Below are 19,152 nucleotides of genomic sequence, written 5' to 3' on the forward strand. Positions count from 1 at the left end.
GTTTCAGAGACAGATGTACAAACATATAGACAGTTATATGTTAATTTGATTCTACGATAATGTACACACATAGACTTTGTAGCCCAAACATAATTTAGTGGTTTTAGATAGTAAAACTCCAAAAGAACACATTTTAAAGCATGACAACAGGTTCTCCTTAAACTTCAGAAACTGAAGCGAGTAACAAGTTATAAACGAGATTAAGAAAATGTTCGTCAGTTAATTTCACGGTCATGGTGTGTAACACAATAATATATCGCGCCGGAAACCATTATAATAATTTTATAGCTCTAGTATTTAGTATTTATCGCAAGTATTCAGTATTTATGGTACATACAATTGATTTTTTGTTGCTATATGTTTAGTATTTAAGCCTGAATGATGATTCTCAACAAGTGTATCAAAGAGTGTGTGTGAATATGGACCTAAACCTAAGCTTTATCAAACGCAATGCATGTGATCAAAATGATTATCGAATTTGAACTTAATGCATTACATAACTGTTTGTGAGTATTTTTGTACGTTTATTTAATTTGAATTTGACTTTAAATCAGTAAGTTTTTGTACATAAATTATGACTTTAAATAAATTATAAATAATTTAAATTCGCTTTTTTTACTCTCGATTATGATCTTACTCAATTCTCATTTATTTTGTAAACAGTTATCTTATTATTTCATTAAAAACAAAACTAAGACACGAGTATGTGACAAAAACTACGACCGAATATCATTAAAATGTTTTTGTACAATTTTTATTATTTAGAATATAACATCATATTAATATAACAAAATAAAAGAATTAACAAAAACTTTGTCGTATTTTTTATAACATTTTACGGTATAATTATTAGCTCTCAAATGTAGAAAACCGGCTTAAATTTAAATCGACAAGTAATTGAACGTAGGTAGTCGAAAAAAATAGTGAATTAATTACCTGTTAATAACACTCATAAAAAGCAGTCGAATTGAGAACCTCTACCACCTTGAAGTCAGTTAATAAAAGGCTAAATTCGAGAACACCTAAAGTCAACCTAATATAGCAGATGATGGCATTTCCTTTGCACTTTTTAGTCTTGTAAGCTCTCGATGGTAAAGTTGTAAACAATAGTTTCGCTAGAGGCGTGGTATTCGGATTAATGGGTCTTTTCACTTTTTACATACGTATGAGAAAGATTACTTAAATTCTTTATTTTGTAGCACGATGTCGCAAAACGTAACGATTATGTGTTAACTGTTAAATTATTTAATGAAAACGTATACCAACATAAGTATACATATCATTTTCTAGAATCTAATGTATACCAATTCTAGGCTTAGTGTTACTTATTTCATTTAGTACAACAAGTTTCTCGCAAGTCGTAAGAGTTACTGTTTCAGTCCCATTAGTTTTTTAACCGACTTCTAAAAAAGGAAGGAGGTTATCAATTCAAGTATTTTTTTCATAGCACGTGTCTTATATCATATCTTAAGGGGAAACTCCAAAACGGACTATTTGTTTGTATAGTTAGAGATTAGTTCCGCTATACCGCTTCAAGGTGCATTTACGGATAATAATTTTCCTATCATAGACAATTATAGCAAAAAATCAAAAAGATACACCAGTAAATAAAAATACCAGTTAATTCTTAGGATCGAATTGTTATCTACTGGTATTTTAGTAAACATTTTAAATTGCTGTATTTTTATAATGTATGCAATAAAATTTAAATGAATAAATATAAAAATATCCGTAATCGTACATTGTTTGCATACTTTATCTATTAATACATACATTAGTTTATCCTTCCTATTTTTAATAAGTCTTCATTTATATAAAAATATACATAACGACCATCTTGATATTATATTCACTTTTAAATCATATAAATGCATTGAATAGCATTAAAATCCTTGAAAAGTAAAAAGACTGTCTCTAATAATATTTCGTTGTTTATTTGTATGTGTTTACGAAAAACGATTACAATAATTCATCTATATTAATATTATAAAGCGGAAAAGTTTGTTTGTTTAAGCGCGCTAATCTAAGGAAATTTAGAATTGAAAAATGATTTTTGTGCTGGATATTCCATTTAGAGAGGAAAGCTATAGGCTATATAATATCACGCTACGGCCAATAGCAAATGAGCATTAGTAAGAAATATTACGAAAACGGGAAAAATGTCCTTTTTTGAAAGCTTTCGTTGCGTGCGCTGCGTAAACTGTTAAAGCTACCCAAAAAATATGTATGACGGAATTGATCGTCATGAGTTCTAAAAAAAGGCCTCGACAGCATATGTCTGTCTTTTAAGGTCAACAACGTTTGCTAAAATAATGCATTATTTGTAAAGGTGGATTTAAACACGTGATATAAATCCTTATCCAAATAAATACTTTATTCATCAGAATTATTTATTTTTAAACGAAACTGTCTCCAACATCATTTGATTTCAATGAATACTTTAGAAGATATCATAGTTTTAAACTAATCCCACGTAGAATTAATGATCACAAAAACTGAAAAGATAATTTGATTCCATTATTATTAGCCAGGCATATAAATTCTTACGAATGAAAAATACTTCATCAACAAGGAAATTTCATTAAGACTTTGTTTTTAACATGAGATTTTATGAGATATTTTTAAATCGAATTATACGACGCTGCATTAAGCCGCGCGGCTGTGCAAATCGCCCGAGTTGCACAGTAATAGTTAAAAAAATATTTTAATTTAATACGTTTTATATTCATAACAACGCGAGTAAAATCACGGAGTGCGGTTAGTTTACTTATAAAACAGGCAGGTTTGATATTGAAAGAAATACCATCATTGCCTTCGACAATGAATTTTCAAGGGACATGCAATCGCAAGTTAGAAAAGTCGTTTATTGGTATAGGTAGGCCATAATACAACATATTAAAACTCGAAGGAGCAAAGCAGTACTGATTTCACAGATATTTTACGAATTTATCTATTTTAACTACACTTAATGTAAAAATAACAATCGCTATACAAATTTTACGCTCGATTTCCTTCCTTTATGGGTGAAATTTAATCGCTGGAAGAGTATTTACTTTACTTTTCTATTGTTGTTTTTGACAGTTTTGTTATTCTACTCATTCTTCCAAAACCTCAGATAAGCGTCTTCTCAATTAAGCTGGATAATATTTATGTATTCCAATTTTTCTACAAAATTACAAAATATGATCAACTTATTTCCTAGTTAATATTTAACAAGAATATAATGAGTATTTTAATCTATAATATAAAAATGAGTCGCTGAATGTGTTGCTAAGCGCAAAACTCGAGAACGGTTGGACCGATTTCGCTAATTCTTTTTTTAAAATATTCCTTAAAGTACGAGGATGGTTCTTACGGAGAGAAAAATTCAAAAAAAAAATTTAAATTTCCTGAAAAAGTCTAAAAACAACACTTTTCTATACTCCCATACAAAAGATTTGTAATAATACTTAAAAGTCAATTTGAACTTTAATACCATACGATAAAGTTTGTGTTAGGCGATACGAAGTTCGCCGGGTCAGCTAGTGATAAATATTAATGTAATAAGCTGCAATAAATTTTAAAATAATAAGTATTTGAATGCATTCAGTCAGGACATAACATTTAGTATGTTCCTATAGATGACTATTATCTTTGATAGTTATAGTAATAAAAATCATTATGGGTATGATTTTGTATTGAATATTTGCGGTTAGCCTCAATTATGTAAATATCTGTATATATAATTGATCTCTCCATTATTATGACATTTTAATTAACAGTTTACGTAGTTGTGGTAAATATAGTTCATGTTTACAATCATCTGTCAATCGTAATTTATTATTGATCCTAAATATTTTAAATTATACATATGTGCAATAAGTAATACATTTTTTTTGATAAATACATACTGTAGATAAACAAAAAATTAGGGAACAGAACAAATTTAATACAAGCCTGCATTCCTTTTACGTTCTTTATGTAACTAAACACAGTAAAATGATCAAAAAAAACAGTAAAAGCATCATCATCATCATCATTACAGCCTATACAGTCCACTGCTGGACATAGGTCTCCACAAGTTTACGTCAAAAATAACGTGAACTTATGTGTTTTGCCCATAGTCACCACGCAGGGCAGGCGGGTTGGTGACCGCAGGGTTGGCTTTGTCGCAGTAAAAGCATATATTTTTGATAAACAGTGAGTATATACTTCATATCATAAAGAGAAAGTATTTTTGCAAGTGTATTATACTCTACACTTACTTGAAATAACACGATAAAAATATCTACCACATGCTATATCTCACAGCAGCAAAAGCAGTGCGAATCATCAGCGAATGAAACCGCTTGAGAGAAGTGGTCTTTCAAAAATAATCAATAAAACATATAAAAATGCAAAATAAAGAGTCTGTTAAAATCTCAAGCTATATTACTCAATTAACATACTTACGTTTATTGAAAGATTATTTAGCAAGGACTACATATTTCTTACAGTAAATTCGATTACCGTTATAACATTTACAGGACAATACTTTTAAATATGGTACTCGCACCACAAGTAACTGTTAAAGTATTAACAAGTTTGTGACATTGAGAGTAGGAAATATTAAAAGTGACATTCATTTGATAGTAATAGTAAGCCTTGTCAAGCGGACTGTACATTTTAGTCAACATTTTAAAATACTATTATATGATAGATCTAGTCTTGTCAATGTTTAACACGCAATTACGTTATTTTGCGTTATTATTATTATTGTCACAAACTGATTATGAAAATTTAATATTTTTTTGTTTAAAATACTAATAAAAAATTTACTTTGAGTTTCAAATGGATATGTCATTTCCAACGCAGTCTCTGATGTAAGAGCTCTGAGTCACAATGTAAAGTAAAACGTAATTGGCTGTCACGCGTTTATTGTTGAACTTCATCTGCTTGTACGAGGTCAGTAGGCAACTTGGTCACAAAACTGTTCAATGACTTTATGAACACAACACTCAAAACAATGTACGCGTATGAAACGTGTCTTCCATACATTTCAATGATTGACATGTGTCATGTATGTGGGAGTCTGACTCTCAGACTTTTAAACTTATTATCATTCGTGATATTTTTTATACAACTAGGTTGGCATACCAGCGTACGGTTTATCTGATGGTAAGCGATCATCGTAGCATAAAGACCTGCAACGCCAGATGTATCGCAAACGCGTTACCGACCCTATCCCTAATCCTTTCCAAGAGCTCTGGCTGCCTTACTCACGACAGGAACACGATACTGCTTGAGAACAGTATTATTTGGCTGTGATCTTCTGTAAGGTTGAGAAACGCGCTCAATCGGGCTGCTCCATATTGCTATTTTGAGCAGTATATTTCCTACTATGCCCTACCTCAATGACACACTGGTGACAACAACAAATGGTTTTTTTGACACCTACGAGTTTATGGGTATTATAGTTTTGGCAAGTAACAACCTGTTTGACGACCACTCTAGTGTAAAGGTGCGTGTGCCGTGTCGGCGGCGCCTAAACACCAACGATCGCGGGTTCAATTCCCGCTCGGAGTGGATATTTGTGTTTATACAAATATTTATTTCCGGTCTGGTTGTTAGTCCTTGATGGTCTTCCCACCGTGCATCGGAAAGCACGTTAAGCTGTCGGTCCCGGTTGTTGTCATGTACACCTGATAGCGATCTTTACTCATAGCACGGAGTATATCCGCCAACCCGCATTGAAGCAGCGTGGTGGATTAAGATCTGATTCTTCTCCTACATGACGAGAGAGGCCTATGCCCAGCTGTGGGATGCTACAGGCTAAAGCGTAACAACCTATTTATGAAAATTTTTATAGCACTCAAAGTTCAAAAATCAATTTCGATTTGCATAAACCTAAAAACAAAAAAAATGAGGAACCTCTGTTTGGTCCCCATAACTTTTAAAGAAATCTTGCAAAACATAAGTTCCAACCAATTACGTACTTCCAACAAATTTATTACGTGTTAACTTGCCACATATCGTATGTACCATGTTTGTAATGTTTAGTAATATTACAAAACCTGAAAAGTTTTGTTTGTTTGTTTAAGTGCACTGTTTTAAGGAACTACTGATTAGAATTGAAAAACTCTTGTTGTGTTGGATAGCACATTCATTGAGGAAGGCTACACTCTATTTTTTTCCATAGATTAACGCGGTTGAAGCCACGAGACACAACTAGTAAGTATATAGTTTGCTATAAAACTTTAATCACAGGAAATACCGGTCTTTATCTCTTTAGCTATATAAACTATTGTGTAATTAGTTATTATTAATACGCTACAATTTCGTTATCAACATCTTAATAGTTTTAAAACGCTCTCATCAAAATAATCATCCGTAAACGGAGTTTAATGACATTCACATATACAGAACGATTACGAGTACCTATGTTGTTTTATCCCTATTAACAGAGTACATACGTTTGAAGTTATTTTTTAAATAAAGCAATAAATAGAAGTTAAATATTATATTCGTTAATTTAAAAAAAAAAACTCTTATTAGGGCATTATACGTTTATTTTAAAGAATGACAGTGACTACAACTTTTTTCTTGTTTTTTTTTCCATCTTTATTATTTGCTTGTAGCTTTTAAACAACTTAACCAGCTAACATTATAAGAATAATATTTGAATAATTTTGTTTTTCGAAAAATAGATTATTTAATAACGAATGTGCAGTCCTTGTGGATCTCCCCACCGTGCCTCGGAGAGCACGGTAAGCCGTCGGTCCAGGTTGTTATTATCTATGCCTGATAGCGATCATTACTCATAGTAGGGAATATATCCGCCAACCCGCATTGGAGCAGTGTGGTGGATGAAGCTCTGATCCTTCCCCTACATGGGGAAAGGGGCCTATGCCCAGTAGTGGGATATTACAGGCTGAAGCGATGAATAACGAAAAGGGCTACAAAACATAGCGTAGTACTATTTAAAAGGACATACATATGTATATTAAAATAACTGTATTAAATTCAAAGTGAACAAAATGCCAAAGGCCTATTATATTCATACTCGTACTTAGCATTACCGGTTAACCTTTAATGAGTTACCGAGTTACGCCTATTCGAAATACGACACATACTTAAACGTAGTTATCGTTATAAACATACAATTTAATATACCATAATGAAAATATATGAAAAAAGATGTTCGTATTTTTCAATTTAAATAAATGTCTATAATATTATGATTTATCCTGTAACGTTCTACTGCTGGGCACAGGCCTCTTTCTCCGAGTAGGGGAAGGGTTTGAGCTTAATCCACTGCCATGTGGTGTATGGCTGATATACATTTTCTATACTATGAGTAATGATCGCTATGATCACTGTAAGGTGTCTATTATAACAATCGTTATCGACAGCTTAACGTACTCTCTGAGGTACAGTGGTAAGACTCACAAAGACAGACTTTTAAACTGAAAAAAGTATCTGCATATATACCAAAATCCATTTCGAGCGGGAATTGAACCCGTAAACGCCGGTGTTTAATTATTCCCCATAACATTAGAGAGGTCGTCGGAATAGTAATAGGGCAACAATCACTCTTCTCTTTTCTGTCTTTTAGCCTTCTTATACTTCGATAAAAGCTTTCTGATTCCAATATAAGAAATATGAATGGAAATTTCCAATTAATTGCAGTGGCGCTACGAAACAGGTATTACTGGGTACTTTTTCAAAAATAACAAAAATAGTAAGTATAAATAAACAAAGCACTCGAATAAGCCAAGGTCTTATTCAGTTACCTAAAAATATAATAAAAGTTTAACATTTTTTCATCACCTACATTCAATATGACAATTTAATTGGTCCTTGTAAGTTTTGCCTTTTTTTAATTAATATTCGCATTTTCGACCGCATTTTATGGGTAGTACCTATAATGTATAAAAGAGTGATTACAGTCAAATAAACTGTAAGAGTAACCTTCAATAGTAAAACATGCCTAATTCCACTACGTAATATTCGCCATTTTAGACGATTGTCGAAATGTTTCAATATTGTAATGTTTTCTAGCTAAAGATATCTGACGATTAAAATATTGATTATTACTATCACATAGTTTAATTTTTGTCATAATTAATCAAAAAAATTCAAAAATATTTTGTTTGTCTATACTAAACCAACTGCTGAGGTACTTGGCTTGCTGGTCTCTGAAAAGGGCTGAAAATCAACTTCACACACAACTCATTAACGAGCGCGAAATATGTATGTAGGTACACATATTTATATTTTACTTTCTAAAGGCGCCAACACGAATTTTATTTCGCGTCTATCTGACGTCAATTCACACTTCTCTATAACTGAAGCGCCTTGGTCACTATACTGTAAATTAAAATTTAAGAAGTAATTATTCTTTAAATATTAACAACACTTAATTATTTAATTATCATTATAATACTGGGAAAAATATATATGAAAAAAGCGAACAACTAGTTAAAATCATTATCAAATAACCTTGGTAGTAATGTACCGAATAAGAAACACAATTAATTATTATTTTACGTTGTATTAGTGTGAGTGTTACATAAGATTATGTTTAACGCAAACATTATACGATAAATACTTTTTGTTATATAAATTAATTATAAACGAACTAAATATATTCATATCTTTATATAAATTTATCATTTGTAATTAGACTCAAAACCCAACTGTACTTAAATTATTTTAATAAATTACAATTTTACATAAGCGTATAACTTATTCTACGTGACATTGTCGAAATCATCTGTGCTCATTTGGCACTATTGAAAGCTATTTTAACCTGAAGAAGAAGAAGAAGAACTTATACTTCTCTAATTCTTCATAAAACAGAACGTAAAAATCTTATTTCATAATCACGTTATTGCAACGACGTTAACGTTAATATTATTGATAATAATCTGCTATTAAACGTGTGAATTGGCTTTTTTAACTCATCTTACGTTTAGTGGTGGAAATCTCTCTCAGAAACTACTTTTCAGATCCCAACCAAATTTAAATGGGACCATACGATATACTTTTTTATGCCAAAGGAGGATATTTAAAATTAGTCAAACTTTGGAAGTCTAGACATGTATTAAATTTGACTATATCTTAGCTAATTATCTTAGCCATAAAGCATTTCCGAAAGCTTTGATTACTTATCATCCTTACTACATATTCCGTAGGTATTTGTTTATTGTTTAGTTTTAATTTTGTTCTAACGAATTATGATTGTTAAATTACATACGACATATCAAATAAAAGTTTATTATATACAATATATGATATGTTAAGCAAAGACCTGTACTTTCAATTACATTTTATACTATTACTAGCTGACTCGGCAATCGTTGTCTTGCCGCTAAACGCTATTCAAAAATAGGGGTTAGTGGTAGAAGTGTGAAAATTTAGGGCTGTATGTATTTTTCAACACCAAATCATAATAAAATAAAAAATAAATAATTTATCTAAAAATTAAAAAAAACAATTTTAGGGGTGGACTACCCTTAACATTTAGGGGGATGAAAAATAGATGTTGTTCGATTCTCAAACCTACCCAATATGCACACAAAATTTCATGAGAATCGGTCAAGCCGTTTCGGAGGAGTTTAACTACAAACACCGCGACACGAGAATTTTATATATTGGATTTTAAGATTGCGGGATCCCGCTGGATCTCACGCGAGATTAAAAAAGTCGCAATCCCTAGACATGAATCCTGTGTCGTATAGATAAGCCTCTTTCTCCGTGTAGGAGAAGGGTCCGAGGTTGATCCACCACGCTTCTCCACTGCGGGTTGCGGGTCTACTATGAGTAACTATCGCTATCAGGTGTTTATGGTAACAACCGGGACCGACAGCTTCACCTGCTTTCCATGCTGGTAGGCTGGCAGGCTGCCCAACAAGGACAGACACCCAGACCGGAAACAAACATTTGAGCTAATATAATGGTGGATACCCTGTGCAGGAATCAAACCCGCGTTCACACATCGTTATCATTTTATTTCAATAAAAAATACAAAATTCCTAATAAAGTTGAGTCAACGATGATATAATCACATTGTTATTTGTGATTGTAGCTCGATTGTGATTCGTAATTTCGTATGCATTAAGAATAATTATACACTAGGGATTAACTAGAACAACTCTGTCAACAGTTAGCAATCTGCCCGAAACAATAATGTCTGTAATATAAAGAAAAATGTTACTATTTAGCTGTGGTATTTTTTTATTATTCACTACTGTAATATATGAATTATAAAATAAATTGAAAATATAAAACGTAGTAAAGTAAGCTGTGTACAATTTGAACCGGTTCTCTGCGAGCTGATGATATTTGAGTAAGGATAGTCTTGGGAGAGATATTACCTTGAAAGTAATTAAGAAATTCCGTTAGAAAGTTCAATAAATAAATTAATAAAAATAAGACTTTAATTACATCGAAAAGTAACGTAGGTAGACGAAAAAATAGTCAAGGTAACTACGGGTTATCAAAGATTACTCAAAGAGTAATTATCAGATCTTGATCAGACATAAATAGGGCTACAAAATGAGCATTAGCTTTCGATTAAAACAAAAATCATCAGAATCGATATACGCGGTGAAAAATATGTGATATAATATAACGTGAGTCAATAAAAAAATAGTCTAGTAAATACGCACTATTAGATTTAACTCGAAAACTACTTGTCAGATCTCAATTAAATTTAAATGGTGGACCCATTTAAATAACTCGCACCTCAGACAAAAGTTCTCAGGTAACATAAATTAATAAAAAAAATACAATCGAATTGAGAATCTACTCCTTTTTGGAAGTCGGTTAAAACAGCTTATACTTTATGGCACCTTGTTTGAGACACTTTGTTTTTATTTCTCTTTTATTTTAATTTACAAACGCTGGACATTTGTAGCTTTTTATATTGTGTAAGTATTTAGTATGCAAATATATATATATATATATATATATATATATATATATATATATATATATATATATATATATATATATATATATATATATATGCACTTTAATAATGCAGAATTGGAGCTAGAATAGTCGTTTGAAAAATGAAATGACGTTCTTGTACTAACCTTCCTAGGTTTTTAAATATAAGAACATAATAATACTGTTCTAAAAACTTTAAACGGAAATGTTGGTACGCAACAATAATTAAACCCTCTACAAGAGCGCTTTGGCCAACTGACGTCAGTAATTGATGATTATAATATAACTAGTTAGTTAGGTCTTAAATATGTAATTCATAAATTTCGATCTCACGTATCACAATTTCGTTACAAAACCGCAGTATTTTTTCAACAAAAGGATTTCGAAAATACCTAAATATTTCTTTTAATTAGAATATCAGCTTTGGTTGACATTGTGACGACAACTAGGTACGTTGCCTCATACAGGTAACATTTATGCGACTAATGCTTCTCTTACTCGTAGATATGTCCCAATGATGTATTAAAAGGTTTGAAATGTTATCATACGCTGTATTATAATAATTTATAAGCGATCAAAATTGTTTTACATTTTACATAATTTTAATTAATTTAATTAGATGTATATTTAAATTAAATAAAATTTATTATAAAGCCATTAAAAATTATAATGTATACAAAAGTACATGTTGAATAAACGGAAATATCACAAGGTTAGAAACAATAAAAAGTTTGTATAAAAGATATAAATCGTATAGTATCAAATTAAACTTAAATATATAAACGTTTTACTAATGCGCCTAAGGCTAATAGAACCTAACAAAACGGTATTTTTAATGAAAATAACAAGGAAATTGTTAAGTTCCACGTCACACATCGTTATTTTAAGTGGACGATGGTCTTTGAATTTAAAATGGTCTATTAACAAAAGTAGTAGCTGTAACATAAATCTACAAAATAATCTAGTTGTATTTTTTTCTTTCTTTGATATGTATAATTTCTGTTTTTGGTGTACAATAAAGTGTATTATTATTATTATTAGTTGTACTAAAGACTACGTTCGGTATATGAATCGCGGGGGAAAAGAAAAATTTGACATCAGTGTTCAATGTGCAAATTTAATAGTATAAAATAAATTACAATACTGATTGATTGAAGACTGAAAGCTAAAACAAAAAGTTTATCAATATGCTAAGTTTTCAGTTGTACTATTCAAGGACAATCGATTTCGTCAATGTCATACACTTCACACACTTCAGCCTATCGCAGTCCACTGCTGGACATAGGCTTCCACAAGTTTGTGCCAAAAATAGCGTGAAATCATGTGTTTTGCCCATAGTCGCCACGCTGGGCAGACGGGTTGACCGCAGGGCTGACTTTGTCTCCCCGAAGACGCTGCTGTCCGTCTACATAACATACAAGCGTCAATCATATTGAGAATAGATTAAAGATTAATAGTGGTTTTCTTTACTGAATGTCGTTTAAATTAATTATGGTCAAATTTCGACCACTGGGCGACAACTAAGTTTCAATTATAATGTAATATATATATATATATATATATATATATAATGTATGTTCGGGGATAACTCCATCCTTTATGAACCGATTTTGATAATTCTTTTTTTGTTGGAAAGGAGATATCCCTAGTTTGGTACTATGATAAGGAAACCAGAATCTGATGATGGAATCCTACAGAAATCGAGGGAAACTCACGAAAATCCGCATAACTTTTTACTGGGTTTGTCGATTTTGATGATTTTTAATTTAATCGAAAGCTGATGTTTATCATGTTTCATCGAGATCTGATTACAAGTTTTGGAGTAATCTTTGATAATGCGTACTTACTTGACTATTTTTTCGTCTACCTACGTTGTATTAATTGTCGATATAATTGAAGTCGGTTCTTCTTCGTTTGCCTGCAAACACAATTATTCTTTTTTTATTGCGAACATAACTCAAGGGTATTATTATTAATAGCGCATCAAAATATCAAAAAGATGAAAAAATATTTATTTGCTGCATTTAAATTCTGCCACCAACAAACACATCTTAAAATAAAAGCGAGATCTTTAAAAAAATATTACTTATCGAGGTATAATATTTTAAGCCATCCGTTAATGAAACTTGTTGAACCGGCTTGAATCAATTTACAAAAGTGCGTCAATTTAAAAACTTGTGTGAAAAAAATAAATTTATTGTTGGTTAAGCATACACTAAAATTATTTATAATAGATACACTATAACTTCAAGTATTTAATATATAATTTTATTATTATTATTTTTTATTTAAACTTATAATTATAATACAATAATACTCTCTGAAAGTAGCGTGGATTTGTCCGGAGTGTAGATTAGTCCATAAGTCTACACATTATGTTGTTACATTTATTAATTCTAACAATTACTCTACAATATGAAAAACTAAACGCCTAACTATATTCTTATTCATATTCATTCATTCATTCATTACAGCCTATACAGTCCACTGCTGGACATAGGCCTCCACAAGTTTACGCCAAAAATAACGTGAACTCATGTGTTTTGCCCATAGTCACCACGCTGGGCAGGCGGGTTGGTGACCGCAGTACTGGCTTTGTCGCACCGAAGACGCTGCTGCCCGTCTTCGGCCTGTGTATTTCAAAGCCAGCAGTTGGATGGTTATCCCGCCATCGGTCGGCTTCTTAAGTTCCAAGGTGGTTGTGGAACATTGTTATCCCTTAGTCGCCTCTTACGACACCCACGGGAAGAGAGGGGGTGGCTAAATTCTTTAGTGCCGTAGCCACACAGCACGTTATTCATATGTTTATTTTTTATGTTTAAGATATCATTCGTTGTTCTTTAAATGAACTTACTGTTCAATTTGAAATATTTGAGAGGCCAATGATTTTGTTGGTATGTCGAGCAATTGCAAGCGTTATGGGTATTTAGACGCGTAAATAAGGCATACATTTTTTAAGGTGACAAAAACACCTTTTTTAAAGTAAGTTGATAAACCAGTAAAAAGATACTTAATATATTTTAAATTTGTTGACAGGACTCATGCCAGAAGCATTAAGAACGAAGTGCGTACGGTGTACAGAAAGTCAGAAGAAGATAGCCGTTAAGATAATAAAGCGGTTGAAGAACGAGTACCCAGACGAGTGGGCGAAGCTGTCTTCGAAATGGGACCCCACGGGAGACTTCACACGGTACTTCGAAGTTTTTCTGGCTAACGAGCAGTTCAACACCATACCTAATAGTGGTAAGTTAAATGGAAGGCTAGATAAGAGATTTATGATTTTGTTTACTAACAAACGAAAAAAAAACCGACTTCAATTACATCGACAAGTAATATAACGTACGTAGACGAAAAAATAGTCAAGTAAATACTCGTTATCAAAGATTACTTAAAAAGTAGTCATCAGATCTCGACCAATTTAATAAAATAAGATTACAAAACTCAATTAAAACAAGAATCATTAAAATCGGTATATCCGGTGAAAAGTTATGTGGTTATAATGCAATGTAGGTTGACGAAAAAAATAATCGAGTAAATACGCGTTATTAGATATAACTCAAAAATTACTTTTTAGATCTCAATTTCATTTAAATGGGGCCATATGACATCACAGGCCTTTCGATTAAAAAAAAATCATCAAAATCGGTGGCACACCCATTAAAAAGTTCTGATGTAACATATATAAAAACACAATCGAATTGAGAACCTCCTCCTGTTTTAGAAGTCGGTTAAAAATAACCATTTTGTTTTAACGTGTACAATTCACAAAAGGTAGACAAAGAGAACATTAAAGGGTTATGCTTAATATTTATGTAAAGAAGGGGTTAAAGGAAAAAATATTAATAATAATAATAACTAAGCAATCAATACACACATATAGGCATTAGGTAAAAAACCAAGAAAAAAAACGCAGTTTAAAGTTAAAACCAGCTTTATCGACGATATTCCCCATTTCACAACACAATAAAATTTTCAAAGACGAAAATTTTTTATCTTGTAACAAATCTTCAATTAAACATTTCGAATACAAAATTAAAACTTTTTTAAAAGGTTTGATAGAAATTAAAAACAACAACCTTTTCAGAACCTTAGATTAGGTTCATGATTAGGGAATAGGCAATTTAAAATATTACAACTAATAACGTTCATTGATTGACAGGTTTGATTGCGACTAACAACGCTTCGTTTTGTTTAGATAGCCAAATTTAATAAAATTCATAAAGTGACGATAAATAACAAAAAACTAGTCGGGACAGGAAAAGTTATTGATACGAGTTCATAGAAACACTAAATAAATTATGAATTAATATTTTTTGAATATGTTATATTTACCACACCACTTTCCTGCTGTGTGGCTACGGCAGTAAAGAATATAACCACCCCTTCTCTTCCCATGGGTGTCGTTAGAGGAGACTAAGGAATAACACAGCTCCACTACCACCTTGGAACTTAAAAAGCCGACCGATGGCGGGATAATATCCAAATCCTGGCTTTGAAATACACATGCCGAAGACGAGCAGCAGCGTCTTCGGCGATCGTTCGTGCGACAAAGCCAGCCTTGCGGTCACTAACCCGTCTGCCCAGCGTGGTGATTATGGGAAAACACACGAGTTCGCGCTATTTTTGACACAAACTTGTGGAAGCCTATGTCCAGCAGTGTACTGCGATAGGCTGAACTGATATTTTCCACAGCTGTGACTTTTCTGTTTAAGCCTAGCTGTTCGGACAGACTGCATATTGTCTTGTGAGCTGTCAAAAGGGTTAAAATTATTGTTACGTTTTCTGTAATTTGCTGGGCAATTATATCAATTTTCAGTTCGTAAAAACTTCGTACAATTTAAATAACTCAAAAAAATAACGTAACTAAGACGAAAGAAGATGTCCATTTACCGATTACATTACATTTACCGATTCATTTTTATTATTAAAGATAATATTATATAATAAAAGCTTTTCTTAAACAACGTGCCAAAATATGTTTTAGTAAAATATTTCCAAATATGCAGTCTGTTGTAAAAAAAAACCTTAATAAATCCAATTCCACGTCATTCAAGAGGAAAATAAAAATTATTTTTAATCCTATTACGTCTTATAACATGTTTTATATATTACGATTATTTTTTATTATGTTCGCAAAACTCGTAAACTAAAACAATGTGACCTTCACGATGTTGGGATATTTCCAAATTGACTTAAGATGTATAATAATAGATTTTTATAAAATGTGTACTTTACTTTACTAATTTGTCTCCGAGGTATTTTATTAACTAGTACAATAAATTTTTATATTAATACGTGAAGCAAAAACTTTGTACCCCTTTTTACGAAAATTGGGCGGACGGAGGAGTATGAAATTTCGTACACTTAAAGTTTATACAGAGAAGGAGTGCAGAATGCTAATATTTTTTTTAAAATTATGCATAAAAATATATTACATCAATAAAAAAATTACACACACTACAATGTATAACACACACGCATATTATACTTTTTTGTTGATTGTCAAAGTCTGTAGTAAAATTGGATTTTTTAACCGACTTCCAAAAAAGAAGGAGGTTCTCAATTCGACTGTATTTTTTTTTTTTTTTTTTTTTTTTTTATGTATGTTACATCAGAACTTTTGACTGGGTGGACCGATTTCGACAAATTTTCTTTTAATCGAAAGGTGGTATGTGCCAATTGGTCCCATTTAAATTTATTTGAGATATAACAACTACTTTTCGAGCTATATCTAATAATGCGTTTTTACTTGACGCTTTTTTCGTCGACCTACGTTGTATTATACCGCATAACTTTCTACTGGATGTACCGATTTTGATAATTCTTTTTTCGTTGGAAAGGAGACATCCCAAGTTTAGTACCATGATAAGGAAACCAGGATCTGATGATGAGATCCTAGAGAAATCGAGGGAATCTCTTGAAAATCCGCAATAACTTTTTACTAGGTGTACCGATTTTGATAATTCTTTTTTGTTGGAAAGAAGATATCCCTAGTTTAGTACCATGATAAGGAAACCAGGATCTGATGATGGGATCCCAGAGAAATCGAGGGAACTTCTTGAAAATCCGCAATAACTTTTTATTAGGTGTATCGATTTTAATGATTTTTAATTTAATCGAAAGCCGATGATTATCATGTAGTCACATTTAAATTTCATCGAGATCTGATAACTACTTTTTGCGTAATCTTTGATAATGCGTTGTTACTTGACTATTTTTTCGTCGATTTGCGTTGTATTACTCGTCGATGTAATTGAAGTCGGTTTTTTTTTCGTTTGCGAGCAAACACAATTATTTTAAAATGTTCTTTATTTTCATTATTTTTTGGTTTTCTTTAATTTAAATTTTTAATTATGGTCAAATTTTGAACACTGGGCGACCACTAGTTATAAAAAATACGACACGAAATTTTTCAAATATAGAGTATTTCGTTTAATTTAAATTAAAAAAAAAATAGAATGAGTAAAATCTATTACATGACTAAATTAAAAAAAAACCAACCTAACATTTTAAATAGTTTATGTGAACGTTAGTAGTTGCTATTTAATAACAATTAACTATATTCAAATCTATTAAATATGAAATAAATATTAAGAATAACCATTATGTAGCCATTTTTAACCGACTTCCAAAAAAGGAGGAGGTTCTCAATTCGACTGTATTTTTTTTTTTTTTTATTTTTTTTTTTATGTATGTTACATCAGAACTTTTGACTCGGTGGAGCGATTTCGACAAATTTTCTTTTAATCAAAAGGTGGTGTGTGCCAATTGGTCCCATTTAAATTTATTTGAGATCTAACAACTACTTTTCGAGCTATATCTAATAATGCGTTTTTACTTGACGCTTTTTTCGTCGACCTACGTTGTATATACCGCATAACTTTCTACTGGATGTACGGATTTTGATAATTTTTTTTTTGTTGGAAAGGAGGTATGCCAAGCTTAGTACCATGACAAGGAAACCAGGATCTGATGATGGGATCCCAGAGAAATCGAGGGAACTTCTTGAAAATCCGCAATAACTTTTTATTAGGTGTACTGATTTTAATGATTTTTAATTTAATCGAAAGCCGAAATTTATCATGTGGTCACATTTAAATTTCATCAAGATCTGATAACTACTTTTTGAGTAATCTTTGATAATGCGTTGTTACTTGACTATTTTTTCGTCGATCTACGTTGTATTACTCGTCGATGTAATTGAAGTCGGTTTTTTTTTCGTTTGCGAGCCAACACAATTATGTTATACAAATGTTATAGTAGAATCGGCCTCCTGATCGGTCAAGGTAGAGCCGTTTTCAAATTTTCGAATTTTAAAACTGAGGTGGATTATTTGTTTTCAAGTATATTCATTTCTTGAAAATATAAAGGTCAACATTTTTTATTTACATTACGTTTTTCTTTATAATTTAAGCAACTGTATTAATGTACTAATGATAATTAACAGATACTTATTTACACTAATATAAAAAGGCTGGAAATGCATATTTCCTATGCTCTAATTAAGTGATTTTTGACGTGACAACGTCTAATAAATCGATGAGCGCCGGCTGCATACACGAAAAAGGTTGACTCATTGTCCCGTTACGCATTGTACGCTTGCGCCGCATCTATCTCTCTTCTACTCGATTGGACCATGCGTCCGAGGAGATGTTTTGTTATGACGTTGTCACGTTAAACTATCGTCCGTAAACCAAATTTACAAACAACCAATTTTTTTGTCTAATTTTAAAAATTATTTTTGTATTTAAAAGGTTTTATAGTTTAAAAGTTTTAAAGATTGTACAATATCGAATCACTATGAAACTCAGAGTCGAAACAGTTCACATATAAATTACACAATATATTCACAACGAATATAACGCTGTTCTTGTTCTTAACTACTGTATCTTGTTTCATTTTGAACCCACAATTTTTACGTAATCAACAGAGAATAAAAAAGGGTTTTTGTTAAAGCCATATATTTCAATTCGCCGAAACCGATATCAAACTTTTCTAATTATAAGAGTAAAAACAAAATATTCTTAATTAATACAAAAGAGATCTTCTATTCTCATAATTGCTAAATACGTCATCAAAATAACGATTCAATTATTATTTTTTATCAAAAACTAATTTTGACAGAAAAACCGAATCGTCTTGTTTTTTTTTTTAGCTTTTTGCTAGCGCAGTCGAATTTTAAAGCCACCTTTGTTTGCAGGAAAACGTACCTATATTTTTTCGGGCATCAAATGAAAA

At 31.4% G+C, this 19,152-nt stretch overlaps 1 protein-coding gene across 1 annotated transcript in view; it reads left to right on the forward strand.

Moving 5' to 3' along the window:
* LOC123661488 overlaps nucleotides 1–19,152 on the forward strand; it is a 45,962-nt gene that overhangs the window by 11,764 nt on the left and 15,046 nt on the right. The window contains exon 2 of the mRNA XM_045596443.1: nucleotides 13,951–14,157. Coding sequence (XP_045452399.1) covers nucleotides 13,951–14,157 — 207 coding nt within the window. The remainder of the gene's footprint in view (nucleotides 1–13,950; nucleotides 14,158–19,152) is intronic.

This window comes from Melitaea cinxia, chromosome 17 (assembly GCF_905220565.1).
Source record: "Melitaea cinxia chromosome 17, ilMelCinx1.1, whole genome shotgun sequence".
Taxonomy (NCBI): domain Eukaryota; kingdom Metazoa; phylum Arthropoda; class Insecta; order Lepidoptera; family Nymphalidae; genus Melitaea; species Melitaea cinxia.